Source organism: Terrapene carolina, unplaced genomic scaffold (assembly GCF_002925995.2).
Source record: "Terrapene carolina triunguis isolate 2854851 unplaced genomic scaffold, T_m_triunguis-2.0 Scaffold137, whole genome shotgun sequence".
Classification (NCBI taxonomy): domain Eukaryota; kingdom Metazoa; phylum Chordata; order Testudines; family Emydidae; genus Terrapene; species Terrapene triunguis.
The window spans coordinates 1,788,138-1,805,800 of NW_020664488.1; the positions used below are offsets into that span (position 1 = coordinate 1,788,138).

The following is a 17,663-nucleotide window of genomic DNA, read 5'->3' on the forward strand; positions in this document are numbered from 1 at the left end:
ACTGTGAATGGCTATCCAACTACAGAAGCAGTTTCTCCTCCCTTGGTATTCACACCTCAACTGCTAGCAGAGCACCTCACCCTCCCTGAATGAACTAACCTCGTTATCTCCCTACTGATTTATACCTGCCTCTGGAGATTTCCATTACTTGCATCTGAAGAAGTGAGGTTCTTACCCACGAAAGCTTATGCTCCCAATACTTCTGTTAGTCTTAAAGGTGCCACAGGACCCTCCATAATTCACTTAGACTTTCAAAAGCCATTGGCAAAGTCCCTCACTATTAAGGCTATTAAGCAAACCAAGACATGGAGTAAGAGAGAAAAACTGCCAGACATCATCAGAAACTGGTTAAGAGATGCTGCACAAAACAGAAGCCAGAACAAATGACTCATGCTCCTTGTGCTACAACTTGCCTGTTTAGCTCTTATTTTCATCACCTTTCTCCCCCTCCATTTGTTTGTTCCATCCACCTGTTCTGCTCTGTTGTAACCTAGATTGCTAGGTCTTTAGGGCACGGACAGGTGTTCAACAAGTGTGGGCTCCCCACACCAAGCCCTAGATGCTACTACAAATTCACGTGAATGTCCTCGCCAAGCTGCTATCTCAACTTCTGGAGTGAGCCCAGAAGTGGAAGAAGGGGAGGAGGCAGCATGAGGAGATGGTGACCCGGGGTTCTGGGAAGCCAGAAGCCAGGTCTGAGGGGTCTTTCAGGTGGGAGGGGTGCAGAGGTCCCAGCCATTCCCAGTCTCTCCAGTGAGAGGGGATGGCGGAGAGGTCCTGACCAGTCTTGGTCTCTCTAGTGGGAGGGGAAGGGGGGAGACGTCCTGGTCTCTCCAGTGAAAAGGTGGAGGAAGTGGGGAGAGTCCCCAGCTGGTCCTGGTAGATCTGCTAGGAGTGGAGTGGAGGGAATGGAGATTCCGGCCAGTCTCTCTCACCCAGAGCTGGTCCTTGGAGATGGGGAAGAAGTGGCAGCTGAAGCTGTCAGTGACCGGCCAGAGCAGGGTGTAAGGAGATGGCGGCCTGGGTTCTGGGAAGCGAGGGCAAGAGACCCCTGCCCAACCACACAGAAAGACAACCACCTTCCTGGCCTGCCTAGACAGAGAGTGACCCTCCTCCCCATCTGAGTCTGCCCAGAGAGACCGAGACCCCAGTACACCTACCTTGGTGTCGAGCCGCTGTAAGTAGGAACAGATGTACTCTATGCTTGCTCCAAATGGGTGAACATGAAGAAATGTTGAAATTATACCTAGGGAAATAACATGGCAGGGGTCATTCTTGTGATTCAGCTGAGAGCACCAAGATTGCACGGTCTGCATGCAGGGCTTTTCCCTGCATGCGCTGTGCTGGGTCCTGGCCTGTGTGCTGCAATGTAACGTGGAGCAAAGCATTTCTTTGGGCAGCAACTCAGACAGCAATATCCCTCAGTCCCATACAGACAACTCTCAAAGTGATTGGGAAGCTCCTGCAATGGGCAACATGAAGCACTATGAGATGCAGCAACGGGTCTGCATCAACACGAGGAGGACGGGCCCTCAAAGAGGTGGAAGGAGACAAAGGGGGAGAAGGGGGAGAGACAAAGAGAAGGGAGGTAGTGGCAGGTATGCACATTAGTTCCCAAACATTTTGCTGAACCAAATGAAGGCAGGTCTGGCTGTGCCCGACAGGAGCAGAAACCACCTGACCATGCAGACACCACCTGACCATCAACAGAGCAAGCAGGCAGCAGGTAGATGAAGCAGACAGGGCCCCAGCATATCCATGAAGCAGCGCCCACAGCACCAGAAGCAAAACGAGCCCAGGCCCATGAGACCCAAGCCCTAGGATTCTGTCTCCCACCCAGAGACACATGGTCCTCTACATACCAGACTTTAACTCTTTGGGATTGACTCCTAGAAAAGCAGTTTGGAAATTTTCTGCAGTTGACTTTAATTGATTTGTGGGGAGGAGACAGCTCAGAGGGAATTAGGATTTGGAGGATGGGGTTTATTCCTGAGGAGCATGGGGGAAAGGAGGAACAGATTTGGGGTGGGACAGAATGTGTAAGGGGGAGCACAGGGTGTGTGCAGGGGGAGATGGGCTGGTTTGAGGGCTCAAAGCTGCAGTTTCCCCGGGAAGGAAAAGAAAGTTTCCCTCAGGAACCGGGGCCAGATTGAGGGTTTCACTGGGACTGGGAAGAAGGCAGGGCTGGGCATGCCCTGAGGGTCCGGATTGCTTTAACAAGGCAGCACCCTCCACTTTCCTCCTGGCAGGTGCTTTGAGAGCAGCTAAGCAGCGTTCTGTCAAGAGTCTGCTGTCAAGGACCTGGGTTGGGAGCTGCCCATTACCTCTTTTTAAGACTGTCTCAGTCACAGGGGAACTTGAAAGACTCAACATCATTATGTCTAAACTCAGTATTTCTAAAACAAGTGATAACAATGTAAAATTATCAACAAAAACTGCTGGGCATGAAAAATTACAAAACAACCATATCAGATGCTCCAAAATCTCTGCTTTCATTCCTTCTGAAGCATCTGGCATTGGCCACTGGGCTAGATGGACAATTGGTTGGACCCAATATGGCCATTCTTATGTCCTTATCCTCAGTAGCATGCAAGACTTTGGAACAAATTGTGAAAGAGAATAATTAAATTAATGAGGTAAACAGAAAAGGGGGTGACTAACCTGATTTCCTTCTTTGAGAAAAGAACTGATTTTTTTAGATAAGGGAAATGCAGTAAAAATAATATGTTTGGACTTCAGTAAAGCATTTGACATGGTACCACATGGGAGTTTATTAATAGAGAAAATGGGGATTAGTCCAAGAATTGTAAGGTGGATAAAGAATTGACTAAAGGGGAAAAAGCAACGCGCTGTGTTGAAAGGTGAATTATCGGATGGGAGGGAGGTTACGGATTGGTCTTGGAACCAATCTCATTTAATACTGGAAGAAAAAAAGGAGTGTAATCAAGGGTTCCTCTTCACCATGAGGTCTAGAAGCAGATCTTTTAAATGAAAGCTTCAATTCTGGAGCTACCCTGAGATGACAAGTTGATTTGATGATCAAAATATTTGTCAGCAATAATCATGACAAAGCTAGAGTTATGATTAACAGTGTCAATACAACAGAAATTAACATATTAATACATTTTTAAAGTAGCCAATAACATTGAGCTTGATACAATCTAACGGCTGGATTCTGGAGGCAGACAGAGCTCTGCTTAGCACAGGGTGATGGGTGGCAAAACAGGTTTTACATCACATTTACTCTCCCCTGGGCCCGGGTCTGGCCAAAGGCAGAATCAGCCCGTAGGGTTATTCTTCCTTATACCTGGCTGCCTACATCCCCAGCAGATCATTTGGGCAGCTGGGAATAACCGGCACAGAGGCAAGTCGGCCATTGCCCCTACACCAGGGGAGCACTAGGGGAGCTGGGGACACAACATAGGAATATACCTAAGTACACTGGAATATACCACGTGGGGACTCCCTCTACACCAGGTGAATTTCCAGCTGGCCAGATCTACTGAGTTTCCAGCCCCTTTGCACCATGGGATCCAAGAATCAGATTGTGTAAGTGAGTCAGTTCTGCTCTGTCTAAAACTTTAAGGCTCTTCTCATCATATTATCTGAGTGTCTGGCTGTGTGGCCCTTGTTCATTGCCAAGAGAACATCATCTCACTGCATGGTCTCTGTTCCATGAACTGGACTGAAGCCTGTTGGTAAGGGTCTAGTATCTTGGCTGTCATGCGACCGACCCTGGGTGAACTTCTTAGTTAGTCCAGCATGGGTGGCGCTGGGTGGTAGCTGGAGAGTGGTCAGTTGGCTGAATTTTAGCATGCTTCTGAAGTGGTGATGGTGGATTTCCTTCCTCAAATGAAAAGTTGTTAATCTCAATGATTATGCATCCCAGATGCTTTAGCTAGTAAAGGACTGGATCAGCATGGCAGGGAGCTCAGTTTTCCTGCAGTACTTTTTAAGACTTTATTGTGTGAATAGAGCAAATGCAGAGAAGGAAGAGATCACATTATCAACGTAAGTTCATTATACGTTTCCTGGTGTCCCAATTCCAATGTGGGCAATTTTCTCTGAGAACAGGCTAATGGTTCTTCACAGCAGGAGGTGCCAGGCTGTGGACATGCGTGAAGGCAAGTGTAGTTTAACAACATAATTCAGTCTAGAACAGTTTAGTGGGTCATGATTTAGCAGCTGCTATGATGGAGGAGTACTTATGGTCCATGAGATTTTGGACCTTAAACATGGTCCTGGGTCCAGGACTATATATTGTCTATCCTGTACTTCCAAGCACTGTCAATTGGAGAAAAAGGAGGAAACTTTTTAGTAGCAGGTTGTATAAAAAAATGAAGAGTGTTTGAAACTGCTCAGAGGTTTGGAATGTGAAAATATGTCCCAGGGAGGCAGATGTGGCCTTGTCTAGATGGAGAGTGTTCAGTGGAATGATGCTAGCCCTAGATCGACCTGTGACAAAGCAACTGCACTTTAGCAAGTGCTAAAGTGATAAAAGCCCAGCAGGGAGAGCGTAGGCAAGGGGATCAAAGGTGCATAACATATCAATATATCAGATGAAAGTCACCATCCCATACATAGTACCAATGTGCACAAGTGTACAGCATGTGTCATTGGGTGACAAGAACAGATCTAGGTACATGACATGAGACCTCTACGTGAGCAATGCACAAAGGGTGAAATCCTGGCTCCAGTGAAGTCAGTGGGAGCTTTGCCATGGACTTCAGTGGGACCAGCATTTCACCCCTGGCCTGCTATTGTAGCAGTCCATGAAACTGAGGAAAGAAGCACATTCAGTGAGACTGGAAGAGCTGCATTTACAATACCTCCTGAGAGGATCTCTCATGGAGTCTGAATCTATATAGCATGGATGGCAGCATTACAACAGTCTTGCCATTAGCAGACATACTGTACCATGAGTCTTACCTACTAATAAAGCTTCTCGTTCAGATTTGACAGGGCTACAGCTCAGGGTCCTCTCAAGTGGGCACTCCTTCTCCTGGCTAGATGCACAGATCCTGTAAGTACTGCTCTCCTGCAAAAACAACACCGTCCACTCCATACCTGCACAATACAGCACTCATTCTAATTAATTAAATGCCAGCTTAGTTTTTAACTTGAACAGTTTTTACAGAGTTGCAATTTTTGTTTTCCTGGTTCAATGTGTCAATACATTGTTTACGTCATAAAATACATCCCACAAAACACATGGGATGTGCAATGGGGGACATTGGTCATGTTGCTGTGGGAACCTTTATATTTGCCTTGATCAATTCTTCCCACTGTTAGAAAAAAGTGTCCTTACAGTATTTTGCATGTAACAGACTATTAGCTTAAAAATAAATCTTAGATGGAAACAGTAAGACTAATGATGATAATGACACTAACCTAATTTGTAAAGCACTTTGAGAACTATGAATGAAAAGCACCATATAAGAGCTTGGTATTATTATTAACAGTTGTGTTCTGTTTCTCTAGGTATTAAATTCCCTGAATTTAAGTCACACTGGGATTGGAAAGTCAAGCTGGGTTCTTTCCAACACATGCATCCTCACCATTAATAAAGGCCTTGGCAGGCCATAGTAGGCCCCTAGCAATCCCTATGTAACCTCATTGCCTCCAATAGTTTTCCACAGGAGTAAATGTCTGGAACTTAGTATACAATTCAGCTGATGCTGTTCAAAATAAGAGGGAAAAAACATGGGTGATGTCATGGTAGGAATCTGCAGTAAAGGAAATCAGGAAGAGGAGGTGGATGAGGCATTTCTAGAACAAATAACAGAAATATCGAAAACACAGGCCCTGATAGTAATGCGGGACTACCCAGACATCTGTTGGAAAAATAATCGGGCAAAACACAAAATTTTCACTAAGTTCTTAGAATGAGTTGGGGACAACTTTTTGTTTAAGAAAATGGAGGAAGAAGTTAGGAGGGGGACAGCTATTTTAGACTTGATTCTGAGAAAAAGGGAGAAATTGGTTGTAAATCTGAAGGTGAAATTTGAATTTGGGTGAAAGTGATCATGAAATGATTGATTTCATGATTCCCGAGAAAGGAAGGAGTGACAGCAGCAGATTAAGGACAATGGACTTCAAAACAGCAGACTTTAACAAACTCAGACAACTGACTGTAAGTGTGGTTTAGCTGACATGAGCAGGCCCAACTTAAGATAGGACGTGCCTGAACAAGCAACTGCTGAACAGGCCTGAAGACATAACTGCTGAAACAGCTAACTATTGCGAGTGTGTTTATAGTAAACAAAGTAGGCAGAAACACCCTGAACTTATAAACTTGCCTTACACAATCTGCAAAGCAATTGGTCTTTACATGCAAGAAGTATAGACGTTAGTAGCTAGGAAAGATGTATATAAACTGTGTGATGTGTGACATGAATTGGAATTGTGGTATCACCCTGTACCTAAACGCCCTGCATCTGGGCCTGGCCAGCGTAGGCAAAGAGCTGTAACATGCCTAAAAAAGTAACCTGAATGATGAGCTGGAGTCAAGAGAATTTTTTGGATACCAGAGAACTGGATAAGTCTTCTTCCAAAACTGGACGAGGTGTTCTGGATAAGACAAGTGGAAAGATCTTGGAGCAAATCCCAACACTGGTAGGTAAGGTCCCCTTGGAAGAAAATCTAAAGGATGAAGGAGTTCAAGAGAGCTGGCAGTTTCTCAAGGAGACAATATTAGAAGCACAACTGCAAACTATCCTGATGCGAAGGAGAGATAGGAAAAACAGTAAGAGGCCAATATAGCTCCATCAAGAGCTCTCTAATGACCTGAAAATCAAAAAACGAATCCTACAAAAAATGGGAATATGTGTAAATTGCTATGAAGGAGTACAGAAAAATAGCAAAAGCATGTAGAGACAAAATCAGAAACACTAAGGCACAAAATGAGTTATACCTGACAAGGCAATAAGAGGTTCTTTAAATAAATTAGGAGCAAGAGAAAGACAAAGAAAAGTGTAGGTCCCTCTACTTAGCAGGGAAGGAAAACTAATAACTGACGATATCAAGAAGGTTGAGGTGTTTAATGCCTATTTTGCTTAAGTCTTCACTAAAAAGCTTAATGGTGACCAGATATTCAACACAATTAATATTAACAAGGGTGAAGGAGCACAAGCCAAAAAAAAGGAAAGAATATTTAGATAAATTAGATGTATTCAAATAAGCAGGGCCTGATGAAATTCATCCTAGGTCAATTAAGGAACTAACCAGCTGAGGCAATCTCTCAACCATTAGCGATTGTCTTTGAGAATTCATGGAGGATGGGTGAGGTACCAGAGGGCTAGAGAAGGGCAAACATAGCACCTATCCTTAAAAAGGGGTGGAAGTGGGAAATTATAGACTGATCAGCCTAACTTCAATCCCTGGAAAGATACTGGAACAAATTTGTAAACAATCAATTTGTAAGCACCTAGAGGATAATAGGGCTATAAGGAACAGCCAGCATGCATTTGTCAAGAACAAATCATGCCAAATCAATCTAATTTCCTTCACTGGCAAGGTTACTGGCTTAGTGGTTGGGGGGAAAGCAGTAGACATGATATATCTTGATTTTAGTAGGCTTTTGACACAGTCCCACATGACATTCTCAGAAGCAAACTATGGAAATGTGGTCCAGAGGAAATTACTATACGGTGGGTACACATCTGGTTGAAAGACTACTCAAAGAATAGTTATCAATAATTCACGGTCAAACTGGGAGGGCATTTCTAGTGGAGTCCCATGGGGTCAGTCCTGGGTCCAGTAATTCCTAACTTGGATAATGGAGTGGAGAGTATGCTTATAAAATTTGTGGATGATAGTAACCTGGGAAGGGCCGCAAGCACTTTGGAGGACAGGATTACAATTCAAAATGACCTTAACAAATTGGAGAATTGGTCTGAAATCAACAAAAAGAAATTCAACAGAGACAAGTGTGAAGGACTACACTTAGGAAGGACTAATCAAATGCACAACTACAAAATGGGGAATATCTGGCTAGGTGATAGTACTGCTGAAAAGGATCTGGAAGTTATGGTACATCACAAATTGAATATGAGTCAATAATATGATGCAGTTGCGAAAAAGGATATTATTATTCTGGGGTATATTGACAGGACTGTTGTATGTAAGCCAAGGAAGGTAACTGTCCCGCTCTATTCAGCTCTGGTGAGACCTCAGCTGGTGTAGTGTGCCCAATTCTGAGCACCACACTTTAAGAAAGATGTGGACAAATTGGAGAGTGTCCAGAGGAGAGCAACAAAAATGATAAAAGGTTTAGCAAACCTGACAACAAAAACTGGGGTTGTTTAGTCTTGCCGAAAGACTACTGAGAAGACCTCATAACAGTCTTCAAATATGTTAAGGGCTGCTATAAAGATGATGATGATCAATTATTCTCCATGTCCACTGAAGGAAGGACAAGAATCAACGGGCTTAATCTGCAGCAAGGGAGATTTACGGTATATATTAGGAAAAGCTTTCTAGCTCTCAGGGTAGTTAAACTCTGGAATAGGCTTCCCAGGAAGGTTGTAGAATCCCCATCATTGGAGTTTTAAAGAACAGGTTGGACAAACACCTGTCAAGGATCGTCTAGGTTTACTTGGTCCTGTCTCAGTGCAGGGGGCTGGACTTGATGAGTTCTCAGGGTCCCTTCCAGCCCTAAATTGCTATGATTCTATGATAAGATTGGAATAGACTCTAGCTCACTTTCCCAGATCTGTGTCAGCTCGGCAAGGCTATGGAATAAAAAGCAGTAAATCATTATTACTAAACTGAATGGATCTAACTCAATACACACTTAGGGCAGCCCTGCTGGTAAAGGAGCGCTGTTTTTACATCGTCCCCTTTTCAGAATAGAACTTCCCCTTGCAGCCTTGATTCAAGAAAGCACTTCAACAATCAATACAATGTAACCACACTTTAAAGTTAAGCATGTACTTAAGTGTTGTCCTGAATTCTTGACTGATCTAAGAAGGGACAGAGACTTCTCTAGGGAACGAATAGTCTGTTTATCCACAGAACAGGTGTAGCAAAGCATTAAAATGCAAGTGTTGCCTATTACGTCATCTCCTGCCATTGTACATCAACCCTGCTCAGCCGGGTGCGGCAGTTAACCTTTCACCTCTCTGCAGAGGCCAAAAAAAGGACAGTCACTTGGCCAGTTGTTGGTAGGTGCTGAAAGTGAATCCATCATCCTCACTAGTTATGAACCAGACAGCCATCAGCTGGCAATGACTTTCAGTCACTTCTGATGTGGCTGGATTTGAACCAGTGACAGACACGGGTCAATCCCCAGAACTAATCAATCTGCAAGGAAGCTACTTTCTAATTCCAATTACTTAACCAAAGGGGTAGTGTGTTGGCCTGAAGATTGGGACTAGCAGAGTCCCACTCTCCCTCTCAGTCTTCTTGCTGCTCCAGAAAGGGAGTAACCTGCACCGGGTCTATACTCGGTGGCAGCATACACTCCCCAACATGCCAGTGAAGTTACAGAGATGGGTGCATGCTCTGCCCACTCCTGCCCCCTAACACCCTCCTGTGTGGGGAGGAGATGTAGCAGCCCTACGAAGCCTGCTTTCCTAATTGTATTGTTGCAGATAGCCAGCAAGGAGTGTGGCCCTTTGAGAGACATACATAAGGGTCTCCTGCAGTCTGTAGGTAGAAGAGCCAGATCACATATTACTAAATCAACAAAAGGGGGCACAATATTTTCCTCAAGGCGCAATCAGGAACTCTGTCTGGATGCCAACTCTGTCCACATATCTATTCAAGTGACACCATCATAGGACCTAATCACATCAACCATGCCATCAGGGGCTTGTTCACCTGCACATCTACCAATGTGATATATGCCATCATGTGCCAGCAATGCCCCTCTGCCATGTACATTGGCCAAACCGGACAGTCTCTACGCAAAAGAATAAATGGACACAAATCTGACATCAGGAATCATAACGTTCAAAAACCAGTAGGAGAACACTTCAACCTCTCTGGTCACTCAGTAACAGACTTAAAGGTGGCAATTTTGCAACAGAAAAGCTTCAAAAACAGACTCCAATGAGAAACTGCTGAACTTGAATTAACTTGCAGACTAGATACCATTAACTTGGGCTTGAATAGAGACTGGGAGTAGCTGGGTCATTACACAAATTGAATCTATTTCCCCATGTTAAGTATCCTCACACCTTGTCAACTGTCTGAAATGGGCCATCTTGATTATCACTACAAAAGTTTTTTTTTTCTCCTGCTGATAATAGCTCATCTTAATTAATTAGCCTCTTAGAGTTGGTATGGCAACTTCCACCTTTTCATGTTCTCTGTATGTGTGTGTGTGTGTGTATATATATATCTATCTATATATATATATATATATATATATATATATATATATTCTTACTATATGTTCCATACTATGCAGCTGATGAAGTGGGCTGTAGCCCACGAAAGCTTATGATCAAATAAATTTGTTAGTCTCTAAGGTGCCACAAGTATTCCTGTTCTTTAATCAGGGAACAGATATTTTTGCAGAGGGACAGGGCGTTAGGATGCAGCAAGTCATCTCATACCCTGAGTCTGCTCCCCATACCACAGCTCTGCAGAAATGTACTTCTTTACCAGCCTGAGACTGCTGATGATGCTTAATGTGATGGTTTCTTGTTTCCTAGCCTAGATGCGTCAGGCTTATATATTTAGCTCCAAACAGTGGATCCATTTATTATGAACTGTCACCACTTCTCTCAGTAAGATGCTCTACCTAAAGTAGCAGAAAGAAACACACTGACTTACATTTCCTTGATTATCAGCCATGTCTCTCTCCTTGTCCTCTTCATCTGCCATCTCTTGCTACATTCCGTTACAGAAAGAGAAAAGGTTATAATCTTTAGCATAGTTGGTAAAATATTAGCTTTGTTCATTGATCTTTGCAAATGAAGCTCTCAAACTGGAGCAATTTAATTGAGATTCAGATACTTTAACAACCAGAAAGACAATTACTGTGTGTAACCCCTGCTCCAGTAGATAGCACTAGCTAGTTCTAGGAGATAGGATATCTCCATTAATTATGGGGAGGGGGGAGGGATAGCTCAGTGGTTTGAGCATTGGCCTGCTAAACCCAGGGTTGTGAGTTCAATCCTTGAGGGGGCCATTTAGGGATTTGGGGCAAAAATCTGTCTGGGGATTGGTCCTGCTTTGAGCAGGGGGTTGGACTAGATGACCTCCTGAGGTCCCTTTCAACCCTGATGTTCCATGATTCTAAGGCACAGGGGGAGGGCGAGTTCTCATGTCAGGGAGGTATTGACCAGATCTGTGCCATCACTGTCCAATTGGATCTACTGTACTCAGTGAACAGAGTTGTGTGGGGCCTTCACCTCATGTGAGGATGTGTACACAATGGCTGTCATCCTCCCTCCCAGCACACAACAGACAGTGCTCTGAGGAGGCAATGGCCAGCCAAGATATACCTCACGAAAACAGCTAGTGCAGAGCACAGGGGGGAGGAGGTGGTTTGGGAGAGGAGCAGAGAGAGGAAGGTGACACTTTATAAAGCCAACAGAAAATCAATCCGTTGACTCATAAACAACTCCCACTTCCCCTGCTGACCATACCCATGTCCCTGAGACCTCAGTGGGTGGTCTTAGCAAGCTTGCTGCAACACACAGGAACAGTTAACAGTTAAGGGAGCTCTACTTCTCTCTGGGCCCAGCACTGACAAATGGGTGTGACTACAAGGTGCAGTCAGTAGATGGGAGCAGTCAAACAACAGCAAGAATCTACGTGTGATGGTAAGAGCTGGCCAAGAGGCTCCTCTACTCACAGCCCAGCACAGACACCCCATGCGGAAACGCTCCAGACTTTTGAATCCTCATTAAAGCCAAGTCCCAAATCCTGGCTGCGGGTTCTGAGTCTAGCTCACTAACTAGACAATGTTTGCCAGGGCATTCCCTGTGGCACTCACAACAGCAGCTACAGTGCAGATGGGGGCCAACTGGGAACCTTGGGAACATGTTGGCCATTCCAGACCAGGCAGCTCTTTCCAGCTCCCCAAGGAGCTCAATCGGTGCTCATTTTTGGAGCAGCAAACCCTTCTTTCTCTCTCTCTCTCTCTCAACAGGCCAGGACTGGTGCAGGGGATCTAATAAACCACAGCTAGAAGTTCATGCTGTGGAACCCTTCACAGCCTTTACCTTCTCTTTCCTCTGCCTTCCCTCCTTGTTCTATTGGTTGCCTTTGACATCATCAGACAGGCTCTTTTGGAAATCTTCTCCCCCTTGGGTTTCCGTGATTTCATCCTCTCCTGATTCTCTAACCTCTCAAGCCCTCAGTATCTCAAACAGAAGGTGCACCTCCCGTGGCCCCCCCCCCTTTTTTTCATGGGGCATCCCACTGTAGGCCTCCTCTTCAGCTCCCTCAGAGCCTCTCTCTGGGTTATCATTTCTGCCAACTTAGCTTTGCAACCATTTCTACACTGACACCTCACAGATCTACCTCGCTGCTTGGGACCTGTTCCCTCCATCCACACTAATAGCCTGGTTGCTTGATATCTCCTTGGGGGTGTCCAGTCATCTCCGAAACCGAACATGGGCGAAACTGAGCTCCTGATCTTCCCCCGAAGCCCTTCTCCCTCCCCACTTTCTATATCATGGTGAAGAGTATCACCATCCTCTGCGTTGCTCAATCCCAAAATTTCAGCTGCTTCTTTGATTTGTCCCTCTCTTTGTCTCCACACGAACAGCCCATGGCTAAATCTTGTGGCTTCTACCTGCACATCTCCAAGACTGGATCCATCCTCTCTGCCCACATGGCCACAACTCCTGCCCTAACCCTGATCATCTCTCACCAAGAGTACGGTAAGGTAACTTCCATTCATCAAGATGCTCTTCTCCAAAATTTAGTCCAATTTAGTCTTAAATTCTATCTAAATGGGTGCTGTGTGGACGAGTCCAGTAATGGGCCCAGTCCTGTGTAGTGCTGAGTGCCTCAGGATTGCGACCTATTATTCTTCAACATGTGATGGACCCAGGCCAGTTGGGTACAGCAGAATAGCAGAAGGCAGATATACTAGCCACTGGATTAACAGTTTTCTGTTCCCTGACTGACCAGAGCAGGGGCTGCTCCAGGCTAATGAGAACACCTGACTCTAATTAACCTGCAAAGAGTCAGGTGAGGCCATTAAGCTAATGTGACCACCTGACTGTAATTAAGGCCCCGCTGATACTATAAAAAGGGCTCACTCCAGTCAGGCAGAGGAGAGCCAGGGGAGAGGAAGTGCGGCTGAAGGGCTGGTTAATGAAGACACCCTCAAACCATCAGTAAAGGAGCCCTAAGGTAAGGGTGAAGAAGGGAGAAGCAAGAGAGCTGTGGGGAAGTGGCCCAGGGAAATGTAGCAACTCTGGCAGTGAAAGGTTGGCTGCCAACAGCTGCTACCATTAGGGTCCCTAAGCCGGAACCCGGAGTAGAGGGCGGGCCCGGGTTCCACCCAACCCACCACTACAGGAAAATCTCCTGGGAGGGGAAGTCAGGCCCCTGTCAGCACAGGAGGCTAAACTGTTCTGAAATAAGCCCCCAGGGACAACAGAGACTGTGGGAGTTCTCTCACCAACCTCCTTGCTGGCCTATGATGAAAAGGGCTCAGTAGACTGTAACCCTGGCCCTAGAGAGAGAAGGGCTACGTGGAGGGTCACAGTGAGCCACTGAGGCTAGCATAAACCGCCTAGAAGCGCAGGACCCACGGGGGCAAGGTCAGAGCTTTGCCACAAACAGTATTCCTTCCTCTTTGTCACTTGCCTAGGCTACAGGAATGTATTTGTCCAGCCCAGCCCTTTCTGCTTAGAGTAACATTTCACCCAATGTTCCAGTCCACTGCCTCCCATTAACTCTACCCTCTGAGCCACAGTGGATCTTAGGCTGTTCCAACAGCACATTGCAACTGAATGGGAGGTGGGTAACAGCTGTTTATGAGGGACATTACAGAGGCTCATCCTCAAAGAAGTGGGGATGAGTATAGAGGATCAATCCCAGTGCATGGGAACCACTGATTTAAATCAAGACATTACAAATACTGCAAAGTCATCTATTTTACATTAATTTAACAGGATATAGTGGTGTTTTTGATACAAACATTTATCTGGAAGGATAGAGGGAGTAAGAACAATATAAAACAATCAACTCCAAGCCTGTAGAATTTTAGGCTGGGATTTATAAAGGAGTTGGGTCCCCAACGCCCATGGAATTTCACTGGAACTCAGGCCTGGTCTACACTAGGCTTTTATGTCGAATTTAGCGCCGTTATATCGAATTAACCCTGCACCCGTCCACACCAGGAAGCCATTTAGTTCGACATAGAGCTCTCTTTAAATCGATTTCTGTAATCCTCCCCAACGAGAGGAGTAGCGCTAAATTCGAAATGGCCATATCGAATTAGGCTAGGTGTGGATGGAAATCGACGCTAATAGCTCCGGGAGCTATCCCACAGTGCACCACTCTGTTGACGCTCTGGACAGCAGTCCGAGCTCGGATGCTCTGACCAGCCACACCCCCGGGAAAATTTGAATTCATTTTCATTTTCCTGTCTGGGCAGTTTGAATCTCAGTTCCTCTTTGGACATCGAGGGGAGCTCAGCAGCAGTGGCAACTATGCAGAGCTCTCCAGCAGAGATGGCCGTGCAATCCAATAGAAAGAGGGCCCCAGCATGGACTGATCGGGAAGTCTTGGATCTCATCGCAGTGTGGGGCGATGAGTCCGTGCTTTCAGAGCTGCGCTCCAAAAGAAGGAATGCTAAGATCTACGAGAAGATCTCCAAAGCCATGGCAGAGAGAGGCTACAGCCGGGATGCAACGCAGTGCCGCGTGAAAATCAAGGAGCTGAGACAAGGCTACCAAAAAACCAAAGAGGCTAACGGACGCTCCGGATCCCAGCCCCACACATCCCGTTTCTACGAGGCACTGCATTCCATCCTGGGAGCGGCCGCCACCACTACCCCACCCCTGACCGTGGACTCCGAGGATGGGATCATGTCGGACATGACAGCGGACGGGGAAGAGGAGGAAGGAGATGAGGAGGACGAGGCAGTCGACAGCGCTGGCACCGCTGATTTCCCCGACAGCCAGGAGCTCTTCATCACCCTTACCGAGATCCCGTACCAACCGTCCCCATCCCTTACCCCGGACACAGAATCAGGGGACGGATCAAGCAGTAAGTGCTGTAAACATGTAAACATTTATTTAAAACAGAACGGTAATATTTATACTATTAACAATGTATATTTATAAAAGTGCTGTAAACTAGTAAAAAAATAATCAGGTACAAAACAGGAATATTTACAAAGGTAACAAATGGGTTTTGCATGATTTCTCTGTCTTAGGCTCTTCTCAATTTAGTCCCAAGTATTTTAAAAAAATTTCACAATGTCCGTTACTACATGATTCCCAGGCCCAAGACGCTCCACTCCAAAGTCCCAGTGCACCTACGCGAAAATCCGGTCAATGTGGCCGGGGATCGACGAGAAATCCTCGTAGGAGAACTCCTCGTAGGTCTCGTGGAGGTAGAGCTCAAGCCTGTTGATCAGGTTCCGGGGTAGGGCGATCTTAGTGGGCCCTCCGTGGTAGCAGACATGTCCCCTCCACGCCACAATCAAGTACTCCGGGATCATCGCACGACATAGCATGGCGGCATACGGCCCCGGTTTCTGCATGCTTTCCCGCAGCATGCGTTCTCTCTGGGTGTCCGGGATCCTCAGGAGGGTGATGTCGCTCATGACGCCCTGCTTTGAATTAGGGAGGGGAATGTTAGTATTGGGACTGCTTTACAGCCACGCGGTGGAGGGAGAGGGGCAGCATACAGGGATCTTTCCCTGGGACAGCCGCGAGGGGGTGGGACAGGGGCAGAGTTGATGCTGTCCTGATTGCTGGCAGCAGAGACTGGCATTGCTTTCAATGTGAAAGGAGGCCAGTGCTACTGCTGGAGTTTTAAGCAGCCACAAGTCTGCGGCTTACCATTATTGCCCGCTCCAGAAGTTCAGGTCTCCAGCCACAGTTCTCTGAACACTCCAAGACCTCCGCAAGTCCACAGGCACTGAAGGCGACGGCCGAAAATTCGACCTTGTCCTGAGTGCGCATGTGAGAGGTTCAGTGCATGGTCTTGTTCACAGAGAAAGACTAGGTTCTTTGTATACAATTTCATTTATCTGTCTCAGGAATTCACTCCCTTTTTAAAATTCACACAGACACATCTGCGACTGTCTCCCAACCCAGCCTGTCAGCACACTCCCAGAGGCTAGCGCAGATTAGGCGGAGGAAGAAGAAGACGCGTGAAGACATGTTCACAGAACTAATGGGCTGCTCCCGAGCCCAGGCAGCCCAGCAGACACAGTGGAGGGAGAACTTGTCACAAATGCACCGAGCAGTCATGGAACGGGAGGAGAGGTGGCGTCAGGAGGACCAACAGGCTACTGAAAAGCTGCTTGGACTAATGAGGGAGCAAACGGACACGCTCCGGCGCCTTGTGGATGTTCTGCAAGACCGGAGGCAGGAGGACAGAGCCCCGCTGCAGTCTATCTGTAACCGCCCTCACCCGCCACCAAGTCCCACACCACCCTCACCCAAAGTCCAAAGAAGGAGGGGCGGCAAGGGCCGTTAAAACTTTCAATCAACCCCTGCAGACTGCTCTAGCAGTAGAAGGCTGACATTCCCCAAAATTTCATAAGTCCTTTCCTACCCACCTCACACAAGCCCCCGTCCAAGTTTCACCCCCCACGTTTCATGTCTGGTTCGCAATAAAATGTTTGTTTCTGTTCATTACTGTTTCGGTCAGGTTCTTTTGAGGGAGAGTCTGTCTGGAGGGGGGGAAGGGGCTTGGTAATTGGACAGGACAGTCACCTTTAGCAGGCTACAGAGGCGGGGTCAGGTCCAGCATCAGGACACATACACAGTGCAGTCACTGGTTACCCTGGTCAGTCTGGGAGGTGCTTTTCATGTTTTGGGGGGGGGGGGGGTTGCTCTGTGACTTTGTGGCGGGGGAGGGCAGTTACAGATCTTATGCAGCGGTCCTTATCCTGGCTCACAGATCCACGCAGCAGGGGATCTGTAACCCTACCCCCCCCTGCCAGAAAGTCACATAGCCGACACATACACACAGTCCCCCCCAGGAGTGCTGGCAGGCTCCATTGAAATAACCAGTCCACCAGTGCGGAGCCTGTCATTCCGGGAGTTTAGAAGCATCATTTGCATCAGAACACTGAACCCGCCCCCCGCCACAGTCTGCGTCCCCGGTTTAAAATATTCCCGCGAAAACAGCAATACAGACAACGGTGTTCATTAAAAAATCGAAATGATTTTATTTTTTGGGAAGGGGAAGGGGGTGAAGGTTGTATGTAACTGGAGAGGATAGTCAAAATGAACTGGGTAAAGAAACGGGGGCAGGTTCAGCTTTTCTGTCCACAAACTGAAAAGTCACTGGTTGCCCTGCTCACTCAGGAACCTAGCTTTCAAAGCCTCCCGGATGCACAGGGCGTCCCGCTGGGATCTTCTAATGGCCCGGCTGTCTGGCTGGACGTAATCAGCAGCCAGGCTATTTGCCTCTAGCTCCCACCCCGCCATAAAGGTCTCCCCCTTGCTCTCACATAGATTGTGGAGCACACAGCAAGCTGCAATAACGATGGGGATATTGGTTTC

General features: G+C 46.6%; 1 protein-coding gene across 2 annotated transcripts in view; it reads right to left on the bottom strand.

The window, feature by feature from the left end:
• Positions 1-17,663, bottom strand: part of ENOX2 (ecto-NOX disulfide-thiol exchanger 2) — a 93,173-nt gene that overhangs the window by 10,792 nt on the left and 64,718 nt on the right. The window contains exons 10-12 of one of the 2 annotated variants that reach the window (XM_026653366.2): positions 10,783-10,839; positions 4,930-5,038; positions 1,161-1,246 (exon numbers count right to left, since the gene is read on the bottom strand). In XM_026653366.2, coding sequence (XP_026509151.1) covers positions 1,161-1,246; positions 4,930-5,038; positions 10,783-10,839 — 252 coding nt within the window. Of the gene's footprint in view, positions 1-1,160; positions 1,247-4,929; positions 5,068-10,782; positions 10,840-17,663 lie in introns of those variants that run through there. The other variant, XM_026653367.2, reaches the window with a different exon arrangement.